At 49.4% G+C, this 19,229-nt stretch overlaps 1 protein-coding gene across 1 annotated transcript in view; it reads right to left on the reverse strand.

The window, feature by feature from the left end:
* Positions 1–19,229, reverse strand: part of UBR4 (ubiquitin protein ligase E3 component n-recognin 4) — a 127,036-nt gene that overhangs the window by 19,001 nt on the left and 88,806 nt on the right. The window contains 26 exon segments of the mRNA XM_032232353.1: positions 5,851–5,931; positions 6,201–6,398; positions 7,268–7,389; positions 8,192–8,365; positions 8,495–8,576; positions 9,202–9,343; positions 9,442–9,551; positions 10,224–10,381; positions 10,518–10,647; positions 10,777–10,904; positions 11,095–11,146; positions 11,148–11,180; positions 12,222–12,236; positions 12,238–12,279; positions 12,281–12,313; position 13,390; positions 13,456–13,508; positions 13,510–13,647; positions 13,649–13,801; positions 14,641–14,769; positions 14,862–14,988; positions 16,439–16,576; positions 16,802–16,856; positions 16,859–17,040; positions 18,625–18,818; positions 18,921–19,008. Of these exon segments, the coding sequence (XP_032088244.1) occupies positions 5,851–5,931; positions 6,201–6,398; positions 7,268–7,389; positions 8,192–8,365; positions 8,495–8,576; positions 9,202–9,343; positions 9,442–9,551; positions 10,224–10,381; positions 10,518–10,647; positions 10,777–10,904; positions 11,095–11,146; positions 11,148–11,180; positions 12,222–12,236; positions 12,238–12,279; positions 12,281–12,313; position 13,390; positions 13,456–13,508; positions 13,510–13,647; positions 13,649–13,801; positions 14,641–14,769; positions 14,862–14,988; positions 16,439–16,576; positions 16,802–16,856; positions 16,859–17,040; positions 18,625–18,818; positions 18,921–19,008 (2,758 nt within the window).

The raw sequence follows: 19,229 nt of genomic DNA on the forward strand, positions 1-19,229 counted from the left end.
TTTCTTTTTAACAACTATTGTTATGTCAGGTGTGTTGTGGGCCAAGTGCCTGTCAGTCTGAATTCTGAAGTCCCACAAGATCTTGACTTTCTCATTCTCTAAAACCTTCTCAACCTGATGTTCCCAGTGGTTTTTGCTGTACTAAAATCCAAACTTTTGGCACAATTTCCAGTGAATGATGTTAGCAATGCGGTCATAGCGTTGTAGCTAGTCAGTTTGTGAAATTTTGCTGCACCCACTGATCAAATGGTCGACTGTCTCATCTTTCTCATTACAGAGGTGACATTTGCTATTGGTGGTAACATGCTGAATTTTTGCCTTCATGCAGTTTGTAGCTAAGGCTTGTTCTTGAGCTGCCAAAATAAAGCCTTCTGTTTCTTTTTTCAATGCTTCTGATCTTAACCAGTTCCAAGTTAGCTTTTGGTCAGCTTCGCCTTCAATACTTTTCAAGTATTGGTCATGCATAGCTTTGCTTTTCCAATTTTCAGCTCGCTTCTCAATTACTTTTTTCTTGTATCAGCTTTCGACTTAGTTGTCTTCAGAAGGCCTCCTTTATTTACTTCCTTAATCATTGGTTCTTCACTAGTAAGGTGCTTTTTTTGTAAAATCAGGATGTTCAAGTCCAATAGATTTAGAATTTCCAAATAGCGAGGTAGCTCTTTGGGTATTGCTCCAAGGGCTCCAATTACAATCGGAACAACAGATGATTTCTTTTTCCACAGTCACTCAACTTCAATTTGCAAGTCCTGGTACTTTGTGATTTTTTCTTGCTGCTTATCTTCAATTTGCGCATCTCGAGGATGATGATGGTTATTGTTATTTATTGTTATTATTATTATTTAATATTTATTTTATTCATTAAATATGAAAGTCAACTGAACATTCAAAAATGCATCACGAATACCATTGACTGGTGCTAATGGTTGATACAGGTTGTTGTTGTTGTTGTTATACTTTATTCATTAAACATGAAACTCAGTCAACTGAACATTTAAAAATGTATCACAAATATTATTCACTTTAACCTTAACATTATTCTTATTCTATTCTTATTAATCATACAGTCAGCCAGATGTTCAGTCTGGCTTTGGCATTTTTGTCTGCCTATCGAGTCCTTACCAAGGACCTGGGATAGGCAAATCTGGGTGTTTGATGGTGTTACAGATTATCATCGCAGGATGGAAGCAGTTCCAAGTAAAGCCGCCTTCTGCAATTGACTGATGGCAAATGTGTCAATGCCTATGGTGTTCCAGTAGTGCTCCAGTCGTTTTGGGACTGCATTTAAGGTGCCTATGACGATTGGTACTACCCTGGCTTGCCTTTGCCACAGTCATTCTATTTCTATTTGTAAGTCCTTTTATTTTGTTATCTTCTCCAGTTCTTTCTCTTCTCTTCTGCTGTCTCCAGGCACTGCCACATCTACTGTTCAGACTTTTCTGTCTTTCTTATCGACAACTGTTAAGTCCAGGGTGTTAAGTGGGAGGAGCCTGTCTGTCTGGAGTCTGAAGTCCCAGAGCAATCAAACTTCTTCATTTTCTATGACATTCTCCATGTTATGGTCGCACCAGTTCTTGCTTACAGGCAAATGATATTTCTTGCAGATCTTCCAATGCACCATTGTTGCTACTTTGTCATGCTGCTGCTTGTAGTCAGTTCCTGCAATCTTCTTGCAGCAGTTATCTTGTCTTATCAGGTGGTCCGCTGTCTCTTCAGCTTCTTCACATAGGTGGTGCTTACTATCTGTTGCTGTCTTCTCAATTCTGGCTTTGTATACATTTGTCCTTAAGGCTTGGTCTCGTGCAGCTAGAATTAATCCCTCGGTCTCTTATTTTAACTTTCCTGCTCTTAGCCATTGCCAGGTCTTGTTATTATCTGCTTTCCCTGCTATTTTGTTTTTTATGGATTGGCTGGATAGCGCTTTGTCTTCCCGTGCCTCCATTCTGCAGGAATACCCGTTTGTTTACAGCGGTTCAAAGTTAACAATGGCACCGAAGGTGGTGACACACAATGGCACAGCAACCCCACAGCCATGCGGTCGATGTATTTGTGACGGTTGTGCTTTCCCAAGCAGAGTCAATGGGGAAAGCCAGATTCCCTTAACATCCATTGGGGGTGGGTGGGGAGAAAAGTGTGGTAAAAATCAGGTGTGGCTCATTTAACAACCGCCTGGCTTAGCAATGGAAATGGGGGTCGTACGTCGAGGACTACCTGAAACCGAAACTTAATGGCGGCGTCTACCGAGGGAAAGAGCCAATGGCCTTAGCTAAGCGGCAAAACAGTCTGTGCCATGCAAGTGGTCCTCAACTTATGACTATAGTGGATCCCAAAACTTCTGTTGCTAGGTGTGACATTGGGTAAGAGAATTCTGCCCCCATTTGATCACCCTTCCTGCCACAATTGTTCAAGTTGTTAAGTTAGTAACTTTGGCTGTTAAAAAGTGAACCTTTTGTTTGACAGGTCCCGGGAAGACAGCAACCATCCTAAATGTTGATCCCGTGAATGCTGCAGCAGGTTGCAAGTCGCTTTTTCCTGGTGTCTGTTCTTCCCAAGAGCCTGAAGCCAACTCCTTGTCCCGAAAAAAACCTCTTTTATGAATTGACTGTGAATTCTGCTCATTCACATCCAGCAGTCTTTCGAGGGAGGATTTACAGTCACAGACCTTCTCTGGCTTGGAGAGCTGCCAGGCTGATAGCTGCAGAACTTGGCAAGGAGTCTCGGAGAATCATGAATCAATGAAGCGAACTAATTGTCTCCCGCAAACTCCACTCCCCTTTGGCTCCTCTTTTATTTTCCCTGGGAGGGGCCATTCATTGTCCACCTGTGGCCTTAACTCCCAAGTTGACCCCTGTTCTTTAGTTGTTCCCTTCGTCTGGCAACTCTGTGCATGCACACACTGGGAACAGGCTCCAGCTGTTCTTCTGCCTCACTGATCTCCGACTCTGAAGGTAGCTGATAACTGTCAGATGGCCCTGGCCCCCTCTCTGCCTCCGACACAGAGCCCTCATCAGAGCCTTTCCCAGACACCAGGACTGGCCCATGTTCCTCCCCGACCTCCTCACTGTCCGAATCTGCTGGCGGACCACCACCATGTCACTGTAAACTTCGAACACTCAGTAAAGAAACTGTAGTTAAGCTAAGGAATGCCCGTGTTCTCTCTCTGCTACCTATCCGGCCTCGGGAGGGAGAAATCAAAAGGGACTAGAACCCCTCCTTGTTGTCGTCCGTTTACGGGGCTCCGCGATGAAAATGCAGGCTTTTGCTCAAAAAACTGTCACCGCATTCAAAGCCGGGGCCATTTGGAGACACGCGTCTGAATGAATTAATCTCCCTGCTGCTTTCCCGACAAGCGTGAGATTCTTTTGAACTCAGATGACAAGGCAGGGTTATTTTAACATATTCATTCCTAGAGGCTTTCTGGGGGATAATACCCAAAGTTTGGCACCGAGAGTTAAAGCAAAGATATCCTTAATCCCCTCCCGAAAATGCTCGGCTACAAAAGGTATTTTGAATTTTTGATAGCACACACAAGGCACGGGCCCTTTTCTCTTTTCCCTGGGATAAAATCATCCCGGCTCTAAAAACCGGATGCTGTTTTATCGCCAGCAAGGCTGTCTTTTATCGGCTCCCTAATTTGGGCCTGTAACTCTCTCATGACATACCTAGATGGTGCCCATCATGCGACAGAGGCTAGGGCTAAGCAGCATTAGGCGGATTGCAGGAAACAAAAAAAAATGTTTTAAAATATACACGCACGCACACGCGCACGCGCACACACACACACACACGAAACAGGAGGAAGGAATCCATCTGAGAGAGGTTTTCAAGGCTTCTCTGCTCCATGGGGATTTGGGTCAACCAAAGCGTCCCTAAAATGCCCCCCCCCCCCAAATAAACAAAAGTGGGAATTCATCAATTAGGCTTGCTAGGCCATGGGTCGTGGCCAGTGGTGAGATGCTGCTGGTTTAAAAACCGGTTTGGTGAGCTTTGCGCACACAGCGCTGAAAATGGAGCAAATTTAGAAGCTCAGCTGCTTACCTTCCAAGTCAAAGGTAAGTAAAACAGCTGGGGGTGGGGGGAAATCAGCTGTGCTGCATGATTGAGATGAGCTAGAAAGCAGGAAATAAACAAGATAGAGCAGGGGTGGGGCCAGCTGATTGTCGGAGCTACCAGTTTGCCCGAACCGGCTGAATACTACCTCTGGTCGTGGCCCATCTCTGGGCCTTGAGCCATTTAGAACCGGGCCATGGAAGTGGCAGGTGAGAGCAGATGAGCATGGAACCATCCCAGCTCTCTCTCTCTCCGCCGATCCGCAAAGCTGAAAAGGTTAGGGAACTCTGTGCCAACCACATGCCCCAAAATAGCCAATATAGGGAGCAGCACGACTGTTTGGGGCTAACTCCGACCTGCGGCAAAGCCTAGCCTGCTTTTTTCCCCACACCGAGGCTGACTGTCAACTCTCAAAATTCGATTCTAGCCATATTTTTCTTGCTTCATTTCTTAGTTGCCATACTTAGGGAGGGAGCGAGATGGGACTTATGGAATGTAGGACGTCTTCCTCCAATGTGCCAAACGAAACAACAATAAGGCTCCTGAGAACCAAGGTCAAATCAGTGTGCCCTAGCAAGGGCAGAAGGGAGCACTGAGAAGTTCATCGCCTGCTTGGTTACCTAACGGGACCTATGACACGGAGGTGGGGTGGATACTGGACGGTCAGTATCCTTTAATGATACCAAAACCAAGGGAATTATTCAGTGTTGGTTTTACCTCTGACCATGCCAATATGATGTACCCAATAAACCGGAGTTTTGAGGAAGCCAAGGCCTCAGAGTCTTGAATTCTTTGGGAGCATTACTCGGAACCATGAGAGTGGAGCAGTGGCCTAGAGGTGGAGCTCTCACTTCACAATCAGAGGGCTGTGAGTTCAATCCTAGGTAGAGGCAGATATCTTTCTCTCTCTGGGTACATTGAGAATATCTCTACTGAATATAACTCTGCACTGGCGACAGGACGGGCATCCGGCCAGTAAACACTCAGCTCCATTCAGTTGCCCAGACTCCAGGATTATGGGGGTCAGTAAAAGATTACTTGGAATCTTGACACTGACTGCTTTTCTCCACCACTAAGGATCCAGTCCTCGGACCATGGGGAAAACAGTTGGATCGTAATGTTCAGTGACGGTGCAGATAAACACACGCACTGGTGAGCAAGTTGTCAGGCCTGCAGTCATATTCCTTTTAGGTTCTTTGGCCTGCCACACTCTCTCTATTATTTTACTCTGCTGTTTCATTAGTGGGGCAATTGGGAGGGGAATAGTAAGGAATAGAATTGTAGAATGTGGTGTTGTCAAAATAAAACATTCCTTTCTAGAAGCCCCAGGTCATCCTTTGTCTCTGCACCTCTGCACCTGACCGGAACTAGATGGGTGGAAATGCCAGCGTGGCAGAGGAAGACTGGACCATGTGATGGACTTGTGGGTGTGGGGGCAAGGCCTTGAACTTTGAACTGGGTGGGAAACCCTGGAAGCTTTCAGATTCGGGTTTTCCACAGTTTGTACCAACATGCCTCTCTTATTAAATTGGGACTTGGATGAAAGCTATGCCTTGGACTCTGATTTAATTCTGGATGATATTTGGAACGCTGACCCAAGTAATCTGGAGAGTGCTCCAGATTACTGTGACTGAACACAATGTGCTCTGGGATGCACAGCGGGCAAAGCTGGAGGAGAAAGAGGGGGAAATCTTGGTGTGTGTGTGTAAAAAAGAGACAGTGGCCTGGGCAGGGCACAGAATGTGTGTCCATTCCAAGACCTCAGGGAAGGGAGAGGCCTAAGGGAGAAAAGGACCCCCTCACCTCATTTGTCGGGCACCAGACTTTCTTGTACACTTCGGCCACCGGGAGATCCAAGCTGATGATCTTGTTGTTCACCAGAAGCTGAAGGAAACAGGAGGAAGGGGAGGAAAAACATAGTGGGGCGGTGAACAAGGATGTTGATTTTAAAAATGGGGAAAGGCTGCTGCTTTTTGGAAAGCGGGCTCCTCTACCCAAAGCACAAAAAGTCACCAGGGGCCCTGGACGGACCACCAAAGGGGGAAAAAAAGCCAGGCTTTGTAAGCAAAGGAGCATCTGCACAAAACCACAGACCCCTCCTAGGCTTAGAAAGTGTGGCCATGCCCTCCAGCTTTGTTGCCCGGCTTCCTCACCTCCATCCCGCTGTCATCTTCCAACAGAGCCACCAAGTCGCAGTCCTGGCAGATCTTGTTCTTGATGTCCCTCATCAGTGGCCCGATGCCCGGCTCGTTGCTGCTGTAGGGGTTCCCGGGCATCCGGCCCTGCAGGAAATCTTCTTGCTGAGGGTCCTTCTCCAGGGTGACAAAGAACTCTGTCACTTCGTTCTCCTCCTGACAGAGAGGCAGGAAGCACAGGGGTGAGAAAAGAAGGCCCTGTCTCCCATCCCAACGGCTCTGCGATGCCACCAATGGCTGACAATTGCCAAGAGTCCCTGCCCTTCACCAAGGCCTTGAAGGTCAGGGCAGAGGCCCATCCTAAAGCTGTCCTTCCCAGGTCACGAGAAAAGAGCGAAGAGTCAAAACAGAGCCCCCCCCCAAAGTCTTTAGGGGAGAATTAAGCACCCCCTTTGCCATCTCTGCTCAGCAGCTGATCGAGGCTTCCCAAGAGCATGAAGCAAACTCCTTGTCCTGACAAAAACACCTTTTATTAATTTACTGTGAATTCTGCTCATTCATATCCAGCAAAGTCTTTCAAGGGAGGATTTACAGTCACAGACCTTCTCTGGCTTGGAGCTGCCAGACCGATAGCTGCAGAACTCGGCCAGGAGTCTCGGAGAGTCATGAACCAATGAAGCAAACTAATTGTCTCCTGCAAACTCCATTCCCCTTTCACTCCTCTTTTATTTCCTTTGGGAGGGGCCATTCACCGTCCACCTGTGGCCTTCCTCCCAAGTCAACCTTTGTTCTTAGCTGTTCCCTTCATCTGGCAACTCTGCGCATTCGCACACTGGGAACAGGCTGCAGCTGTTCTTGTGTCCCAGTGATGTCTGACTCTGAAGGCAGCTGATAACTGTCAGATGGCTCTGGCCCCCTCTCTGCCTCCAACACAGAGCCCTCAACAGAGTCTTTCCAGACTACAGGACTGGCCCATGTTCCTCTCCAACGTCATCACTGTCCAAATCTTCTCCCAGCTCCACTGGTGGGCCCAACACCGCACCCTGGAAGGCAGGATCAGGGCCAGGTTCCTCCCCCCCACTTACCGGATAGATGATGCTACAGAGTCTCTCGAAAATGAAGACGGGTGTCCGGTAGTCGTCCAGGCTGTAGCGTTTGGCGGTTTCAATACAGACGGCCATGAAGGCCTTGGTCTCAGACTCTGTGCCTGTAGATCAGAAGGGAGAGAGGAGGGGAGGAGAGTGGGGCTCACTGAGGTGTGTTCTTCAAAGTGGCTCCTTTCCTGGGATGGGCCGATGGGGTTTACCAGGGAGACCATCATGTCCCACCCAAAGGAGTGAAGAAGCCCCACATGCGTTCTTCCCAAAATTAAGTAGCTAAGTTGATAGTTTCCCTTTTCTTTTGAAGAACATGAGCCATGGTGGTTAAAGTGCAGTACCACGGGCTAACTTTGCTAACTGCTGGCTGTCTTGCAATTTGACAGTTCGATCCTGACCAGCTCAAGGTTGACTCAGCTTCCATCTTTCTGAGGTGGGTAAAATGAGGACCCAGATTGTTGAGGGCAAGAGGCTGACTCTGTCAACTGCTTAGAGAGGGCTGCAAAGAACTGTGAAGCGGTCTATAAGTCTCAGTCCTTCCTTCCTTCTTTCCTTCCATCCATCCATCCACCCACCCTCCCAGTGGTTAGAGTGCATCATTGCAGTCTCTGCCCACTGCCAGCAAGTTCAGTCCTGACCGGCTCAGGATGGACTCAGCCTTCTGTCCTTCAGAGGTGGGTAAAAGGAGGAGCCAGATTGTTGGGGGGCAAGCGGCTGACTCTGTAAACTGCTTAGAGGGCTGTAAAAGCCCCGTGAAGCGGTATTTAAGTCTAAGGGCCATTGCTATCTCAAATAGAGAGAAAATTGCTTTTTAGGCAGATTCATGTTCCTTCTCCCCCCACCCTTGGCCGAGCCCAGTGTTGGGAGTAGGCTGAACCAAGTCAAGGGTGCCTTCCCCCCACAGCCATCTACCTGTGGTCATGTCTTCCAGCATCTCTAGCAACATGTCCTGGGTCTCGTCGATCAGCTTGGTGCGCTGCACCACCAGTTTCCGCAAGCAGAGGTAGCCATTCAGCACCGTCCCCACCAGCCGGCTCTTGAAGTGGCGCTTGATGGACTCGACTTCCACGAAGGAGGACAGGAGGCCTGGCAGAAGGGGGGAGGGGGCAGGGAGGTCTGCTGAGCAACAGGGGCCCCACCAGGGGCTTGCGGCTCCCCAGAGCCCAAGAAAGCCAAAGGGGTGGGGTGAGGAGGGGGACCTTGCGGCTGCCCTACCGGTGATGCTCTTGAGAGCATAGCCCTGCTGCAGGTCGGTGCTGAGGGTGGCTTCCTCCAGGGCCAGGAGACGGGCGATTTCCTGAAATGGAGAGATGTCCAGCCTTGAACAAAAGAGGCCCAGAACAGCCAGGGCAGGGAGGAAGACCAAGACTGCACCCCTGGGAGCTGGGGGAGCTGAGCATCCCCCCCAAAAAAGGCTCCTTTTAACCTGTTCTGACCTAGACTTTACCAAATCAGGAAGCAGATTCCTTGTTTTTATTAAGTAATATGAAGTCCTCTCATTCATATCCAGCAAGGTCCCAGCAAACAGTCTTTCAAGGGTGAATTTACAACCACAGACCTTTTATCAGGCTTGGAGAGCTGCCAGGCCGATATCTTCCAAGCACCACGTGGTAGCAGCAATGACTTGGCAAGAAGTCAAAAACAGATCTTCACCCTAATGACTGGGAGGGGCCATTCACCATCCACCTGTGGCCTTACTCCCGAGTCACCCTTGTTCCTTAAACTGTTCCCTTCTCCTGGCAGCTCTACTACCAATTCCTTCCCGGCTGCTGTCCTTGTTGGCCAGGCCATTGAGCTGCGCCAGCAAATTCCCTGGAGGATCAACGTGGTTCCAAAGCAGCGAGGGGTTTTTTATTGCTTCAAAATGAAGCTGAGGGGTTAGAGACCCGTCCCCCTCCCAGACCGGGGTGGGGGCTCTGTACCTTGGTGATCAGGTTGCCGACGTAAGGCAGGACCCCCCTGGCCGCCAGGTAGACCTTCCAGCGGGCTGGCTTGATGAGCTTCTGGTAGAGGGCTAGGTATTCCGCTGCACACTCGCCTGCCACGCTCAGCTCATCCAGGTAGCTGGCAGGAAGAAGGGAGGAGGAGGGGGTTAGGGTTAGGGAGGTCAGGAAGCTGAAGGAGAGAGGCTGTGTCCCCCCCTCACCTGGCTCTGGCCTTACCTGGTCAGCAGGTCGAGGACTTGCTGCTTGCGGCTTGGGATGGTGGCCAAGGCTTCCACGATGGTGCAAGCCGCCTGCCGGGCTGCTTGGGTTGCTGGGGTGAACAAGACCTGGAAACAGGGGGAGGAGAAGGGAGATGCCCCTTGGGCACTCACATGGCCTGGATCCCACCTCGTTCTTTGGAGAATCTCTGCTTCTTCCATCGCCTTCTGCAAGAGTCTGGCCTTTCCTCTTCCTCCTCCCCCTTCTACTCCTCCCCCTCCCCCTTCTTCCTCTTCTCCTTTTTCTTCCCCTTTCTTCCTCTTTTCCTCCTCCTCTTTCACCTTCTTCCTCTTCTCCTCCTTTTCCTCCCCTTCTGTCTTCCTTTTCCTCCTCCTTCTCCTTCCTTCTTTTCCTCTTCCTCTTCCACTCCTCCACCTTCCTCTTCTCCACCTTCTTCCACTTCTCCTCCTCCTTCCCCTTTCTTCCACTTCTCCTCCTCTTCCTACTTCACCTTCTTCCTCTCCTCCTCCTCTCCTCCACCCTCTTTTTCCTTCCCTTTTCCTTCTTCCGCTTCTCTTCCTCTTCCACTCCTCCAACTTCCTCTTCTCCTCCACCTTCTTTTACTTCTTTTTTCTCCTCCTTCCCCTTCCTTCCTCCTCTCCTCCTTTTCCTACTTCACCTTCTTCCTCTCCCCCACTGTGTTCCTCTTCTTCTTCCACTCCTCCCTCTTCTCCTTTTCCTTCCCCTAAATTGTCCTCTCCCCCCTCTCCCCCCCCCGTGCGTGCATCAGTGTGTCTCACCTGCCGCAGCCAATTGTTGTGTCCCAGCTTGAGGTCCAGAGGGCAAGTCCTCTTCCCCCGCTTGCTCATGAACTGCTTCCACTTCCAGGCGTACTTCTCCGTCAGGTAGAGGTGGCGCAGCTCCGTTCGGCTGGGAGACTTCCCGTTGGCTTCGAGGCCTGAAAGACGTCAAAGCAGCCACGGGAGTGAGCGGCAGGGCGGAGTGGCCGTCCCTCTCAAAGCAGAGCATCCTCGGTCTTCCGTCTCCCGGCTGGGGGAGGAAGCCAGGAACGGGGGGGTGGGGGTGAAGCGTACCTCTGGCAAGGAGGCATTTCTTCCACACCTCGTAGGAGGCCTTGGGATCCCTCTTGAGCCACAGCTGGGCCTGGGCGTGGATCTCATTGCTGTAGGGCTTGACCGTGGTGAGGGAGTCCACTGGCGTGTCCTGGGGAGCCCAAAAAAGAGAGTCTGGAAGGGACTCAAGACATCACTGCATGCAACTGGGCGCCCACACACCTGAGGCTGGCATGAGGGGGAGGGAGGGAGGGAGGGAGGCAAGCCGGATAGCAAGTACCTTGTTCTTCTTGCTGGTGGGTGCCGGGGGCTTGATCAGCTTCTGAAGGATCCGCAGGCACATCAGGGTGATGTTCTCCACCACTACCGGCGTTTTGATATTCACGGCCATGAGGAAGAGGCTGAGGGCTGAAGCAAACAAAGAGGTCAGAATCGGACCAAAAACTCCAGAAATAACATTCCCCCCCCTCCCCTGCTGGCTTCTGTCCCAGTGAGGATGGCGACTCTCTCCCTCTAGGGGGAGAGGGAGCAGATCCTTCCCACTCTCTTTTCCACCCCCCTGTCCGCCGTAACTGGCTGTCCGAGCCCCGGGTCTCACCGCAACGCAGGCGCAATTCCCAGCAACTGTCCTCCTTGGAGATGGAGTCCGTCCAGCAGCAGCATCTCGTACTGAAGGCTGCTGGCCTACGTCGGGGGAGAAAAGGACAGAGTAAGGGGTGTTGCATCTAGTTGTGGATGGCGAACCTATGGCACACATGCCACAGGTGACACATGGAGCCATTTGTCAGGGCACATAAGGCGTTGCCCTGTCAGCTGGCCGGCGCACGCATCAGCCATTTTTGGAGGCCATTTTTCACCCTCCCCAGGCTCCAGAGGCTTTATAGGAGCCTGGGGAGGGCGAAAACAGCCTCCTGGCCCCCCGGAGACTTCAGGAAATTCCGAGGCCTCCAGAGCCAAAAAAACTGGCCCTACCAGTAAACCGGATGTTCAGGAACAGACTTCCGGTTTGCTCGTAGGATCGTTTTTAGCCCTCTGGAGCCTTCAGGGAAGCCTCCTGAAGGTCTCTGAAGGCTCCAGAGGACTAAAAACGCCCCTACGGAGAAACCAGAAGTCTATTTTATGCACTCCTGAAGCGTCTGTTTCAGCATCCTGAAACAGCGGGGCAGGCTGTTTTTGCTCTCCCCAGGCTTTTATAAAACCGCTGGAGCCTGGGGAGGGCAAAAAAGGCATGCAAAAAATCAGGGGACCACTGGTCATGCACGCTGGGGTTGCGCATTGCATTATGGGTGTACACCGGCACACCCACGCACGACCCCCCTGTGCTCCCCCCGTTTTTGGCACACGAGCCAAAAAAGGTTTGCCATCACTGATCTAGGTTTTCCAGGTTGTTGATGGAGCCAGGAAGACCTCAAGGCAGGTTCATCCCTTTGGCAGGAAAGGGGAAGGGCAGTCTTGGGGTGCCAAGCAGGGATGGTATTTCCTTCCCTTCCGGTTCGCAAATGTGAGCGTGCAGTCTCTCTCTCACTGCTCGCACGTGCCACCCCCGCGCATTTGCTGAGCCGGGGCGGGTGGATGGGTCCACCCGCGACTTCCATTACAGTTCAAACCGGTAGAATACCAACTCTGGTGCTGAGGCTGGAAGTTCATTTTACTGAAGAGCCCCAGCCCAGGGGCCACCATGAGGGAGGGAGGGAGGGAGAAGAAAAGGGGGCCAACGCCGCTCACCAGATCAGGATTGGCCCCAGTGGCCCTTCAGCGCTGCCGACACTTTGCTGATGATGAGGTTCGTTCATCTGCTGGGTGGCTTCTGGGTTGTCCTGGTTGGAGACGGAGGATAAACAAAAGCATCTTTAAAGTGTCACAGGGTGCTCCAACACTCACAATCATTCTCTCTTTCTCTCTCATCTATCTATCTATCTATCATCTGTCTATATATATAAATCTATCATCTATGTATATATCATCTATCTCTATCTATTTCTTTATCATTTACCCATCTACCTACCTACCTACCTATAACATATCTATCTATGTATGTATCTATGTATGTATTTATCTATCTATCTATCTATCTATCATCTATCTATCATCATCTCTCTCTCCCTCCCACCTCTCCTCCTCTCTCTCTCTCTCTCTCTGGTCAAGAAGTACAGTGTGGAAGGTAGATGGATGGAGAGATGGAGAAAAAGGAAGCTACTATCTATCATTTGTCCATATATATATTTCTCATCTATGAATATATCATCTATCTCTATCTATTTATTTATCACTCTACCCATCTACCTACCTACCTATAACCTATCTTTCATCATCATCATTATATCTATTATATTAGATATATATATATATATATATATATATATATATATATATATATATATATATATATATATATATATATATATAATATATATAAGATTTTTTTACAACCCCTGGTAAGCCCCAATTATGGGAGGAAGCTAACTGCTTCCATCATCTTCCTTCAGCTCGTCACAAGAGCCATCACGACAGAACCCAAGATTTTTACTGTTGCCTTTTTATATTTGGGTTTTTTTATTTGTGCTGATAAATAAATAAAGGGAGACTAGTATAGATCTATTTCAAGCTATTTAGCTCTCATCAGCTAGCCATACCCTTACTGGGATTTGAACCTGGGCTATATGCACACTAGGCATACTAGGCAGAGATCTTAGCCATTAGGCCACAGGCTATATATATGGCAGCCAGCATCTTTTAGTAAAAGAACCCGTCACTTCAACTAAATGGAGTCGAGGGTCTTTCTTTCCTAAGGGATCAGACGGGGGCAGGTCTGACACTGATCTTCAGTACTGAGCGGGTTCAAGGTTCTCCATAGGCAAAGCCAATCCAATGCAAGTGGCTACCTGGGTTCCACTCTCACCCGTTCTTGGAAAAAGGGCAAAAAGGAAGGAGGGAAAGGGAAGGCAGCTAGCGAGCCCACCTGGTGAGGAGACACATGAGCTGGCGGACGTCCTCCCTCATGCTGGCGGCCCCCTCGGCGCAGGTTGTAGTCAAAGAGCTCGCGAATGAGGCCTTGGGAGACCAGGATGTGGCGGATGGCGGCGTTGGTAGCCAAGGCTCGGAGCAGCGTGATGCAGTGCTCGGTGACGGCCGAGGCGCAGCCGTAGCATTTGGGTGGAGGAGGTGTGGCCGCAACCCAAGACCGAGAGGGCGCGGTACTGGCTGGCGGTGAAGGTGGGCTGGACAGCCGAGCGGGAGGACTTGCTGGCGGCCTCTCTCTGCTGGAGGTCATACTCCAGAAGTTCCTTCCGGGAGGCAAACACTTTCTGGGGAGATGATAGAGAAGAGAGGGGCTGAGCCATGAGGGAGGCATAATCTGAGTAGGGCCTCAGTGATCCAGGAGCTGAACCTCCATCAGAGCAGCCTAAGACCGACTAACATAGGGATCTCCTAGTGGTGGGATTCAAAAAGTTTTACTACAGGTTCTCTGGGTGTGGCTTGGTGGGCGTGGCATAACTTGGTGGGCGTGGCAGGGGAAGGATACTGTAAATCTCCATTCCCACCCCACTCCAGGGGGAAGGAGTCTGTAAAATCTCCATTTTCTCCTGATCAGCTGGGACTTGGGAGGCAAAGAATACATGGGGGCGGGCCAGCCAGAGGTGGGATTTGCCGGTTCTCCAAACTACTCAAAGTTTCCACTACCGGTTTCTCCAGAACTAGTCAGAACCTGCTGAATACACCTCTGGGGGGGTCCCCAAACTTTGGGCCGCAGCCCACTACTGTGTCATGAGCTGTTCAGAACCAAGCCACCCAAAGCAGCAGGATAGTGCACATATATATTCCATTTGCACAAGCAGAGGCCGAGTTTTCCCACAGCTTGCACAAATGGAGCTGCATACCCACATGCGCACACTTGCCCACCACTTGCATGGAACTACCGCCCCCCCCAGCTGGGAAGATTGGGGAACTCTGGACTAGCAGACAGCCTGACGAAAAGCCTGGCCTGAATCCATCAGCTGTTTCTGACCTCAAGAGCCAACCACCTGCCTGGGGTGGGCAAGGCCAGTTCAAGGGGAATTCTGGTAGTCACTGTCCCAGCCTGGTCAGAGCGGGCCGGACTACGGAAGGGACTACTCTGGATGATCTTGGGTGTGGCCCACATTACCTGAATGATCTTGGACAGCTCATCGAAGGAGTTCTTGCAGTCGCCGCAGTACTCTTGCGCCAGCTGCAAGATGTACCTGTTCACGCTGGCTGAGGTAGAGCTGAGGCCTCCGCTGCCCCCGGAGTCATCCTGGCACAGAAAGGAGAGGGAAGAAGTCAGGCCAGGGTGGCTTTGCCTCACCCGGAGTCCACCCAGAGGCGGCCTTCTCTGTCTCTCGCTACCTGTGGCTTTTCAGGCGCTGCCTCGTTCACTTTGCAGAGCAGGTTCTCCAACTGGGGTCGGTGGCCCCTCAGCTGGTGGTAGACCCGGTCAGCCTTGTCCAGGAGAGTGTTGATGTTGGTCACGGCCCTGGCAGGAGAAAATGCCACAGCACCCCGATTAGGCATTGGCTAAACTGAACAACCCTGGGGTCCCCAGCCTTTGTGGACAGCAAAATTCCTGCTTTTCCTCTTCCTCTTTTCCTCCACCTTCTCCTCCTTCTTTTTCTCCTCCTTTTCCTTCCCTTCCTTCTTCCTTTTTCTCCTCATTCTCCTTCCCCTTCCTTCCTCTTTTCCTCCTCTTCCTCCTACACCTTCTCCTCCTCCTTTTCCTTCCCCTTCCTTTTTCTCCTCCTTCCCCTTCCTTCCTCTTTTCCTCCTCTTCCTCCTCCACATTCTCCTTTTCCTTCCCCTTCCTTCTTCTCCTTCCTTCCTCTTTTCCTGCTTTCCCTCTCCCATCTTCTTCCATTTCTCCTTTTTCTCCTCCTCTTTTCCCTTCCTTTCTCTCCTCCTCTATCTTCTTCCTCTTTTTTTCTTTCCCTCCTTCTCCCTCTTGTTTGCCTTCCCTTATCCTTCTTATTCTTCTCTAGTTCTTCCACTCCTCCACCTTGGAGTTGGAGGGGACTTTGCAGGTCATCTAGTCCAATCCCCTGCTCAAGCAGGACACCCTATAGCTGCCTCTACCTAGGATCGAACTCACAACCTCTCAATTGTGAGGCAAGAGCTCCACCTTAGGCCACCGCAGCTATTCCTCTTCTTTCAAGTTATTCATATGACAAGGTTATTCACCTTCTTCCTCTTCTCCTTCCCCTCCTCCATCTTCCTCTCCTCCCCCCCGCCCCCATATGTGTACATTGCTGCCTCAACTTCCATACAAAGCAGGTCTCTATGTAATAAACTTGGGGATCAAGCAGGGGTCTGCTCCCAGGCAGTGAATGGAGCAGTGGTGGGTTGCAGGCGGAGCCTGCCCGGAGCACTGGATACGTTCCCGTACGGTGCTCCGGAGTGCCCACCTACCCGCCCAAGCTCCTTACAAGTCTTTTAGTCTTCAGCACTTCTGCGCTCACGCATGGCGCATACAGCGCCTGCGCAACGCTTCACTGAGCAGCTGGAGTATCGCGGAGGCTCGCAGAGGTGCTAAGACGCATGCGCGCGCTGCTCGCATCCATGTGGATGCCACCAGGCCCATTCCAACCATACCAGTTGGAACAGGATCCAGAACCCACCACTGGAATGGAGGCTCTCTGGCTCATTCCAATGTCTGGCACACAGGCCAAACTTTTTTTCCAACCCAAAACCAGGCAGTGGGTCCCTTCAGGTAAGTTTCATGGAAAACACAGAGGGGTTACAAAGGAGGAAGGGATGGCAAATAAAGCAACCCAAACTGTACATTATAATCTATTAAATGAAATAATAATGTATTAGAATGATAAATGTAAAGAAGAAGAACAATTATGTGAATGTATACTTAAATGGTATGTAAGAGAATAAAAAATAAAAAATTCTTTGGGAAAAAAATCTCTCCTCCTCCTCCCCCTGACCTTTTTCGGTCCTCTTCATTCTCGATGGGATCCACGGCGCAGCATGGTTTGGCGAACAGCATGAAATCGAAGCGGGCGTATTTACAGAAACCGCAGGCGTTGCAGAGAAAGGGGTCCTTCTCATCATAGTTGATCGACCTGGAAGTCAACACAGAGGGGGTCCTGACATTGAAATCTCATCATTTGCTCCCCTTTCCCACTCCCCAAAGAGATTCCCCCTAACCCAGATCACCGTCTAGGACCGGGGGTGGGACTCCAGGAGAAGCCCAAGCTGTGGGGGGGGGGGGGATGTTTCACCCCAAAGCTGCCCTTTCCTCCATCCTGGAGCTCCCTGGGTGGAGTTGGGGAGCTAAGCTCACTCACCGGCACTTGTGGCACTGGTAAACATTCTCCCCGCAGTTTCCGCAGACGCCGGGGTGGCGGGGACCGAGGCGCTGCATCGGGGGCACTGCAAGGTCTCCGTGGAGGCCTGGTAGTTCTCGTAGAAGTCGGCGAACTCGATCATCAGGTTGGAGGCCACGATGGGCAGCGGAAGGTCGATCTTCACCTCTGTCTGGCCAGGGGTCAGCTGGACCTTCTTGGCTTTGTGCCAGCGGGCTGGCCTAAAGATGGCAGGAAGGGGCGGAGGTGGGGGGAGGCCAACATTGAGAAACAGGCACAGAAGTCCATTTCTGCTGTTTTGGCTGCAACTGCATTCATAGGGAAACTAAGCATTCCTGTTACCCCCCCTGCTGAAAATAATCCCTTAAAATGAGATGAGTCGAGAGAGATGGAGAATGAAGACATTCCCACCCCACCCCACCTCCGAGCCCAGCAGCGGGGAATGAATAGAGCCATCAAGGCTCCATGGGGAGGGAGACTGAAAATGAAGTGGCTCTTCTCGTGGGCAAAGGAGCTTTGCCAAAGCCAGAAGAGAAACATCCTAGAGAAACTCTGCAGGTTGTGGCTGAGGAGCATGTCTTCCTGTCTGTCCGTCTAGGTCTATCAATCTCCCTCTCTCTCCATCCATCTATCATCTATATCTTATCATCTATTTCTATCTATATTTCTACCTATTGTTTATCTATTTCTATCTCTACCTCTCTATCATCTATCTTTATCTCTTTATTTTTATCTATAACTATCTATCATTATTATCTATATTTCTATCTATTATATTTATTTCTATTATCTATGTTATCTATCATCTATATTTCTATCTCATATCCTATTTCTATCTATCCATCTATATTTCTATCAATTATGTTTTTCTTTTTCTGTATGTAGTGTATGTATGTTATGTATGATGTATCTATCTATCTATCTATCTTTCTATCACATCATATCTATCTAGTCTCACTATCCATCATTTATTATGTTTATTTCTATTTCTATTCTTATCATCTAACCTACCTACCTACCTTACCTACCTACCTACCTACCTATTATCTATCTATATTTCTATCCTCATCTATTATCTATCATGTTTATTTCTATTATCTTATCTATCTATCTATATCATCATCTATTTCTATCTATCTACTACATCATCTATTATCTATTATGTTTATTTATTTTCTATTTCTATTAGCATCTATCTATCTATCTACCAATCAATCACTCAATCGTCTATATTTCATCTCATCTATTATTTATCTATCATGTTTATTTCTATTATCTATCTATTTTCTATATCATCTAGTTTTATCTACCTACAGCTACATCATCGATGTATCTATTATTTTATGATTCTATTCCTATTATCTACTTATCATCTATCTATCTATCTATCTATCTATCTATCTATCTATCTATCTATCTATCTATCTATCTATTTATATTCTCTCATCTATTATTTATCTACATGTTATTTCTATTATCTTATCTATCTATCTTTCTATATTCATCATCTATTTCTATCTATCTATAACTATCCATCATCTATTATTTATATTTCTATGTATTATGTTTATCTCTCTCTATCTTTCTAACCATCCATATCTATAATCTATCTATTATCCATCTATAATCCATATCCGTATCCATCTCTCTCTCTCTCTCCTTTAAAAAAAACAAAACATTTCCCTCATGGTTGGGGTACAGACAAACAAGAACTGAAAAAAAAACTTTCAAAGATAAGGAGAGCTAAAACTGCACTCCAGCCAGAGATCCATAGCTGCTTCTTGTGATTTGCCTGTCATCCTTACTTGTTCTTCAGCTCCACGATGGCCTGCACGGTCCGGTTGTTGTAGTAGAGGTTGATGGTCCGGACCATCTTGGTGCGCTTCAGGTCTCCGATCTTGACTGTCACTTTGCTGATGGTGTGGCTGCCGATGAGCTTGACCACTTGCTGTGTGGTGGTATAACGGGTGTCTACCTTGATGGAGGACAGCTTGATGTACTGGGAGAAAAGAGAGAAGAGAGAGAGAGATGGGCTGGAAGAAGCTGAAGGCTGGCGGGGCTGGAAAGCCCGAGGTGGGTGGGCTGGGGGGACGACACTTACGCAGAAAGGCACTTCAGGGTTGTTGCAAACGAGACAGGGGTCACTCTCTAAGTAGTGGCCGTCAAACTCCACAAGGCCAGAGAGGGTGCTGGAATGAGGGGAAAAGGAAGGCAGTTGATTTGTGGCCCGCCATTGGCTAGTGGAGCTGCAGCAGATTTAGACAGTGGGGAGGTTGGGGAGGAACCTGGGCCAGTCCTGGAGTCTGGGGAAGGCTCTGATGAGAGCTCTGTGTTGGAGGCAGAGAGAGGGCCAGAGCCATATGCCAATTATCAGCTGCCTTCGGAGTCAGACAACAGGTGAGCGGAAGAA

This window comes from Thamnophis elegans, chromosome 15 (genome assembly GCF_009769535.1).
Source record: "Thamnophis elegans isolate rThaEle1 chromosome 15, rThaEle1.pri, whole genome shotgun sequence".
Taxonomy (NCBI): Eukaryota; Metazoa; Chordata; class Lepidosauria; order Squamata; family Colubridae; genus Thamnophis; species Thamnophis elegans.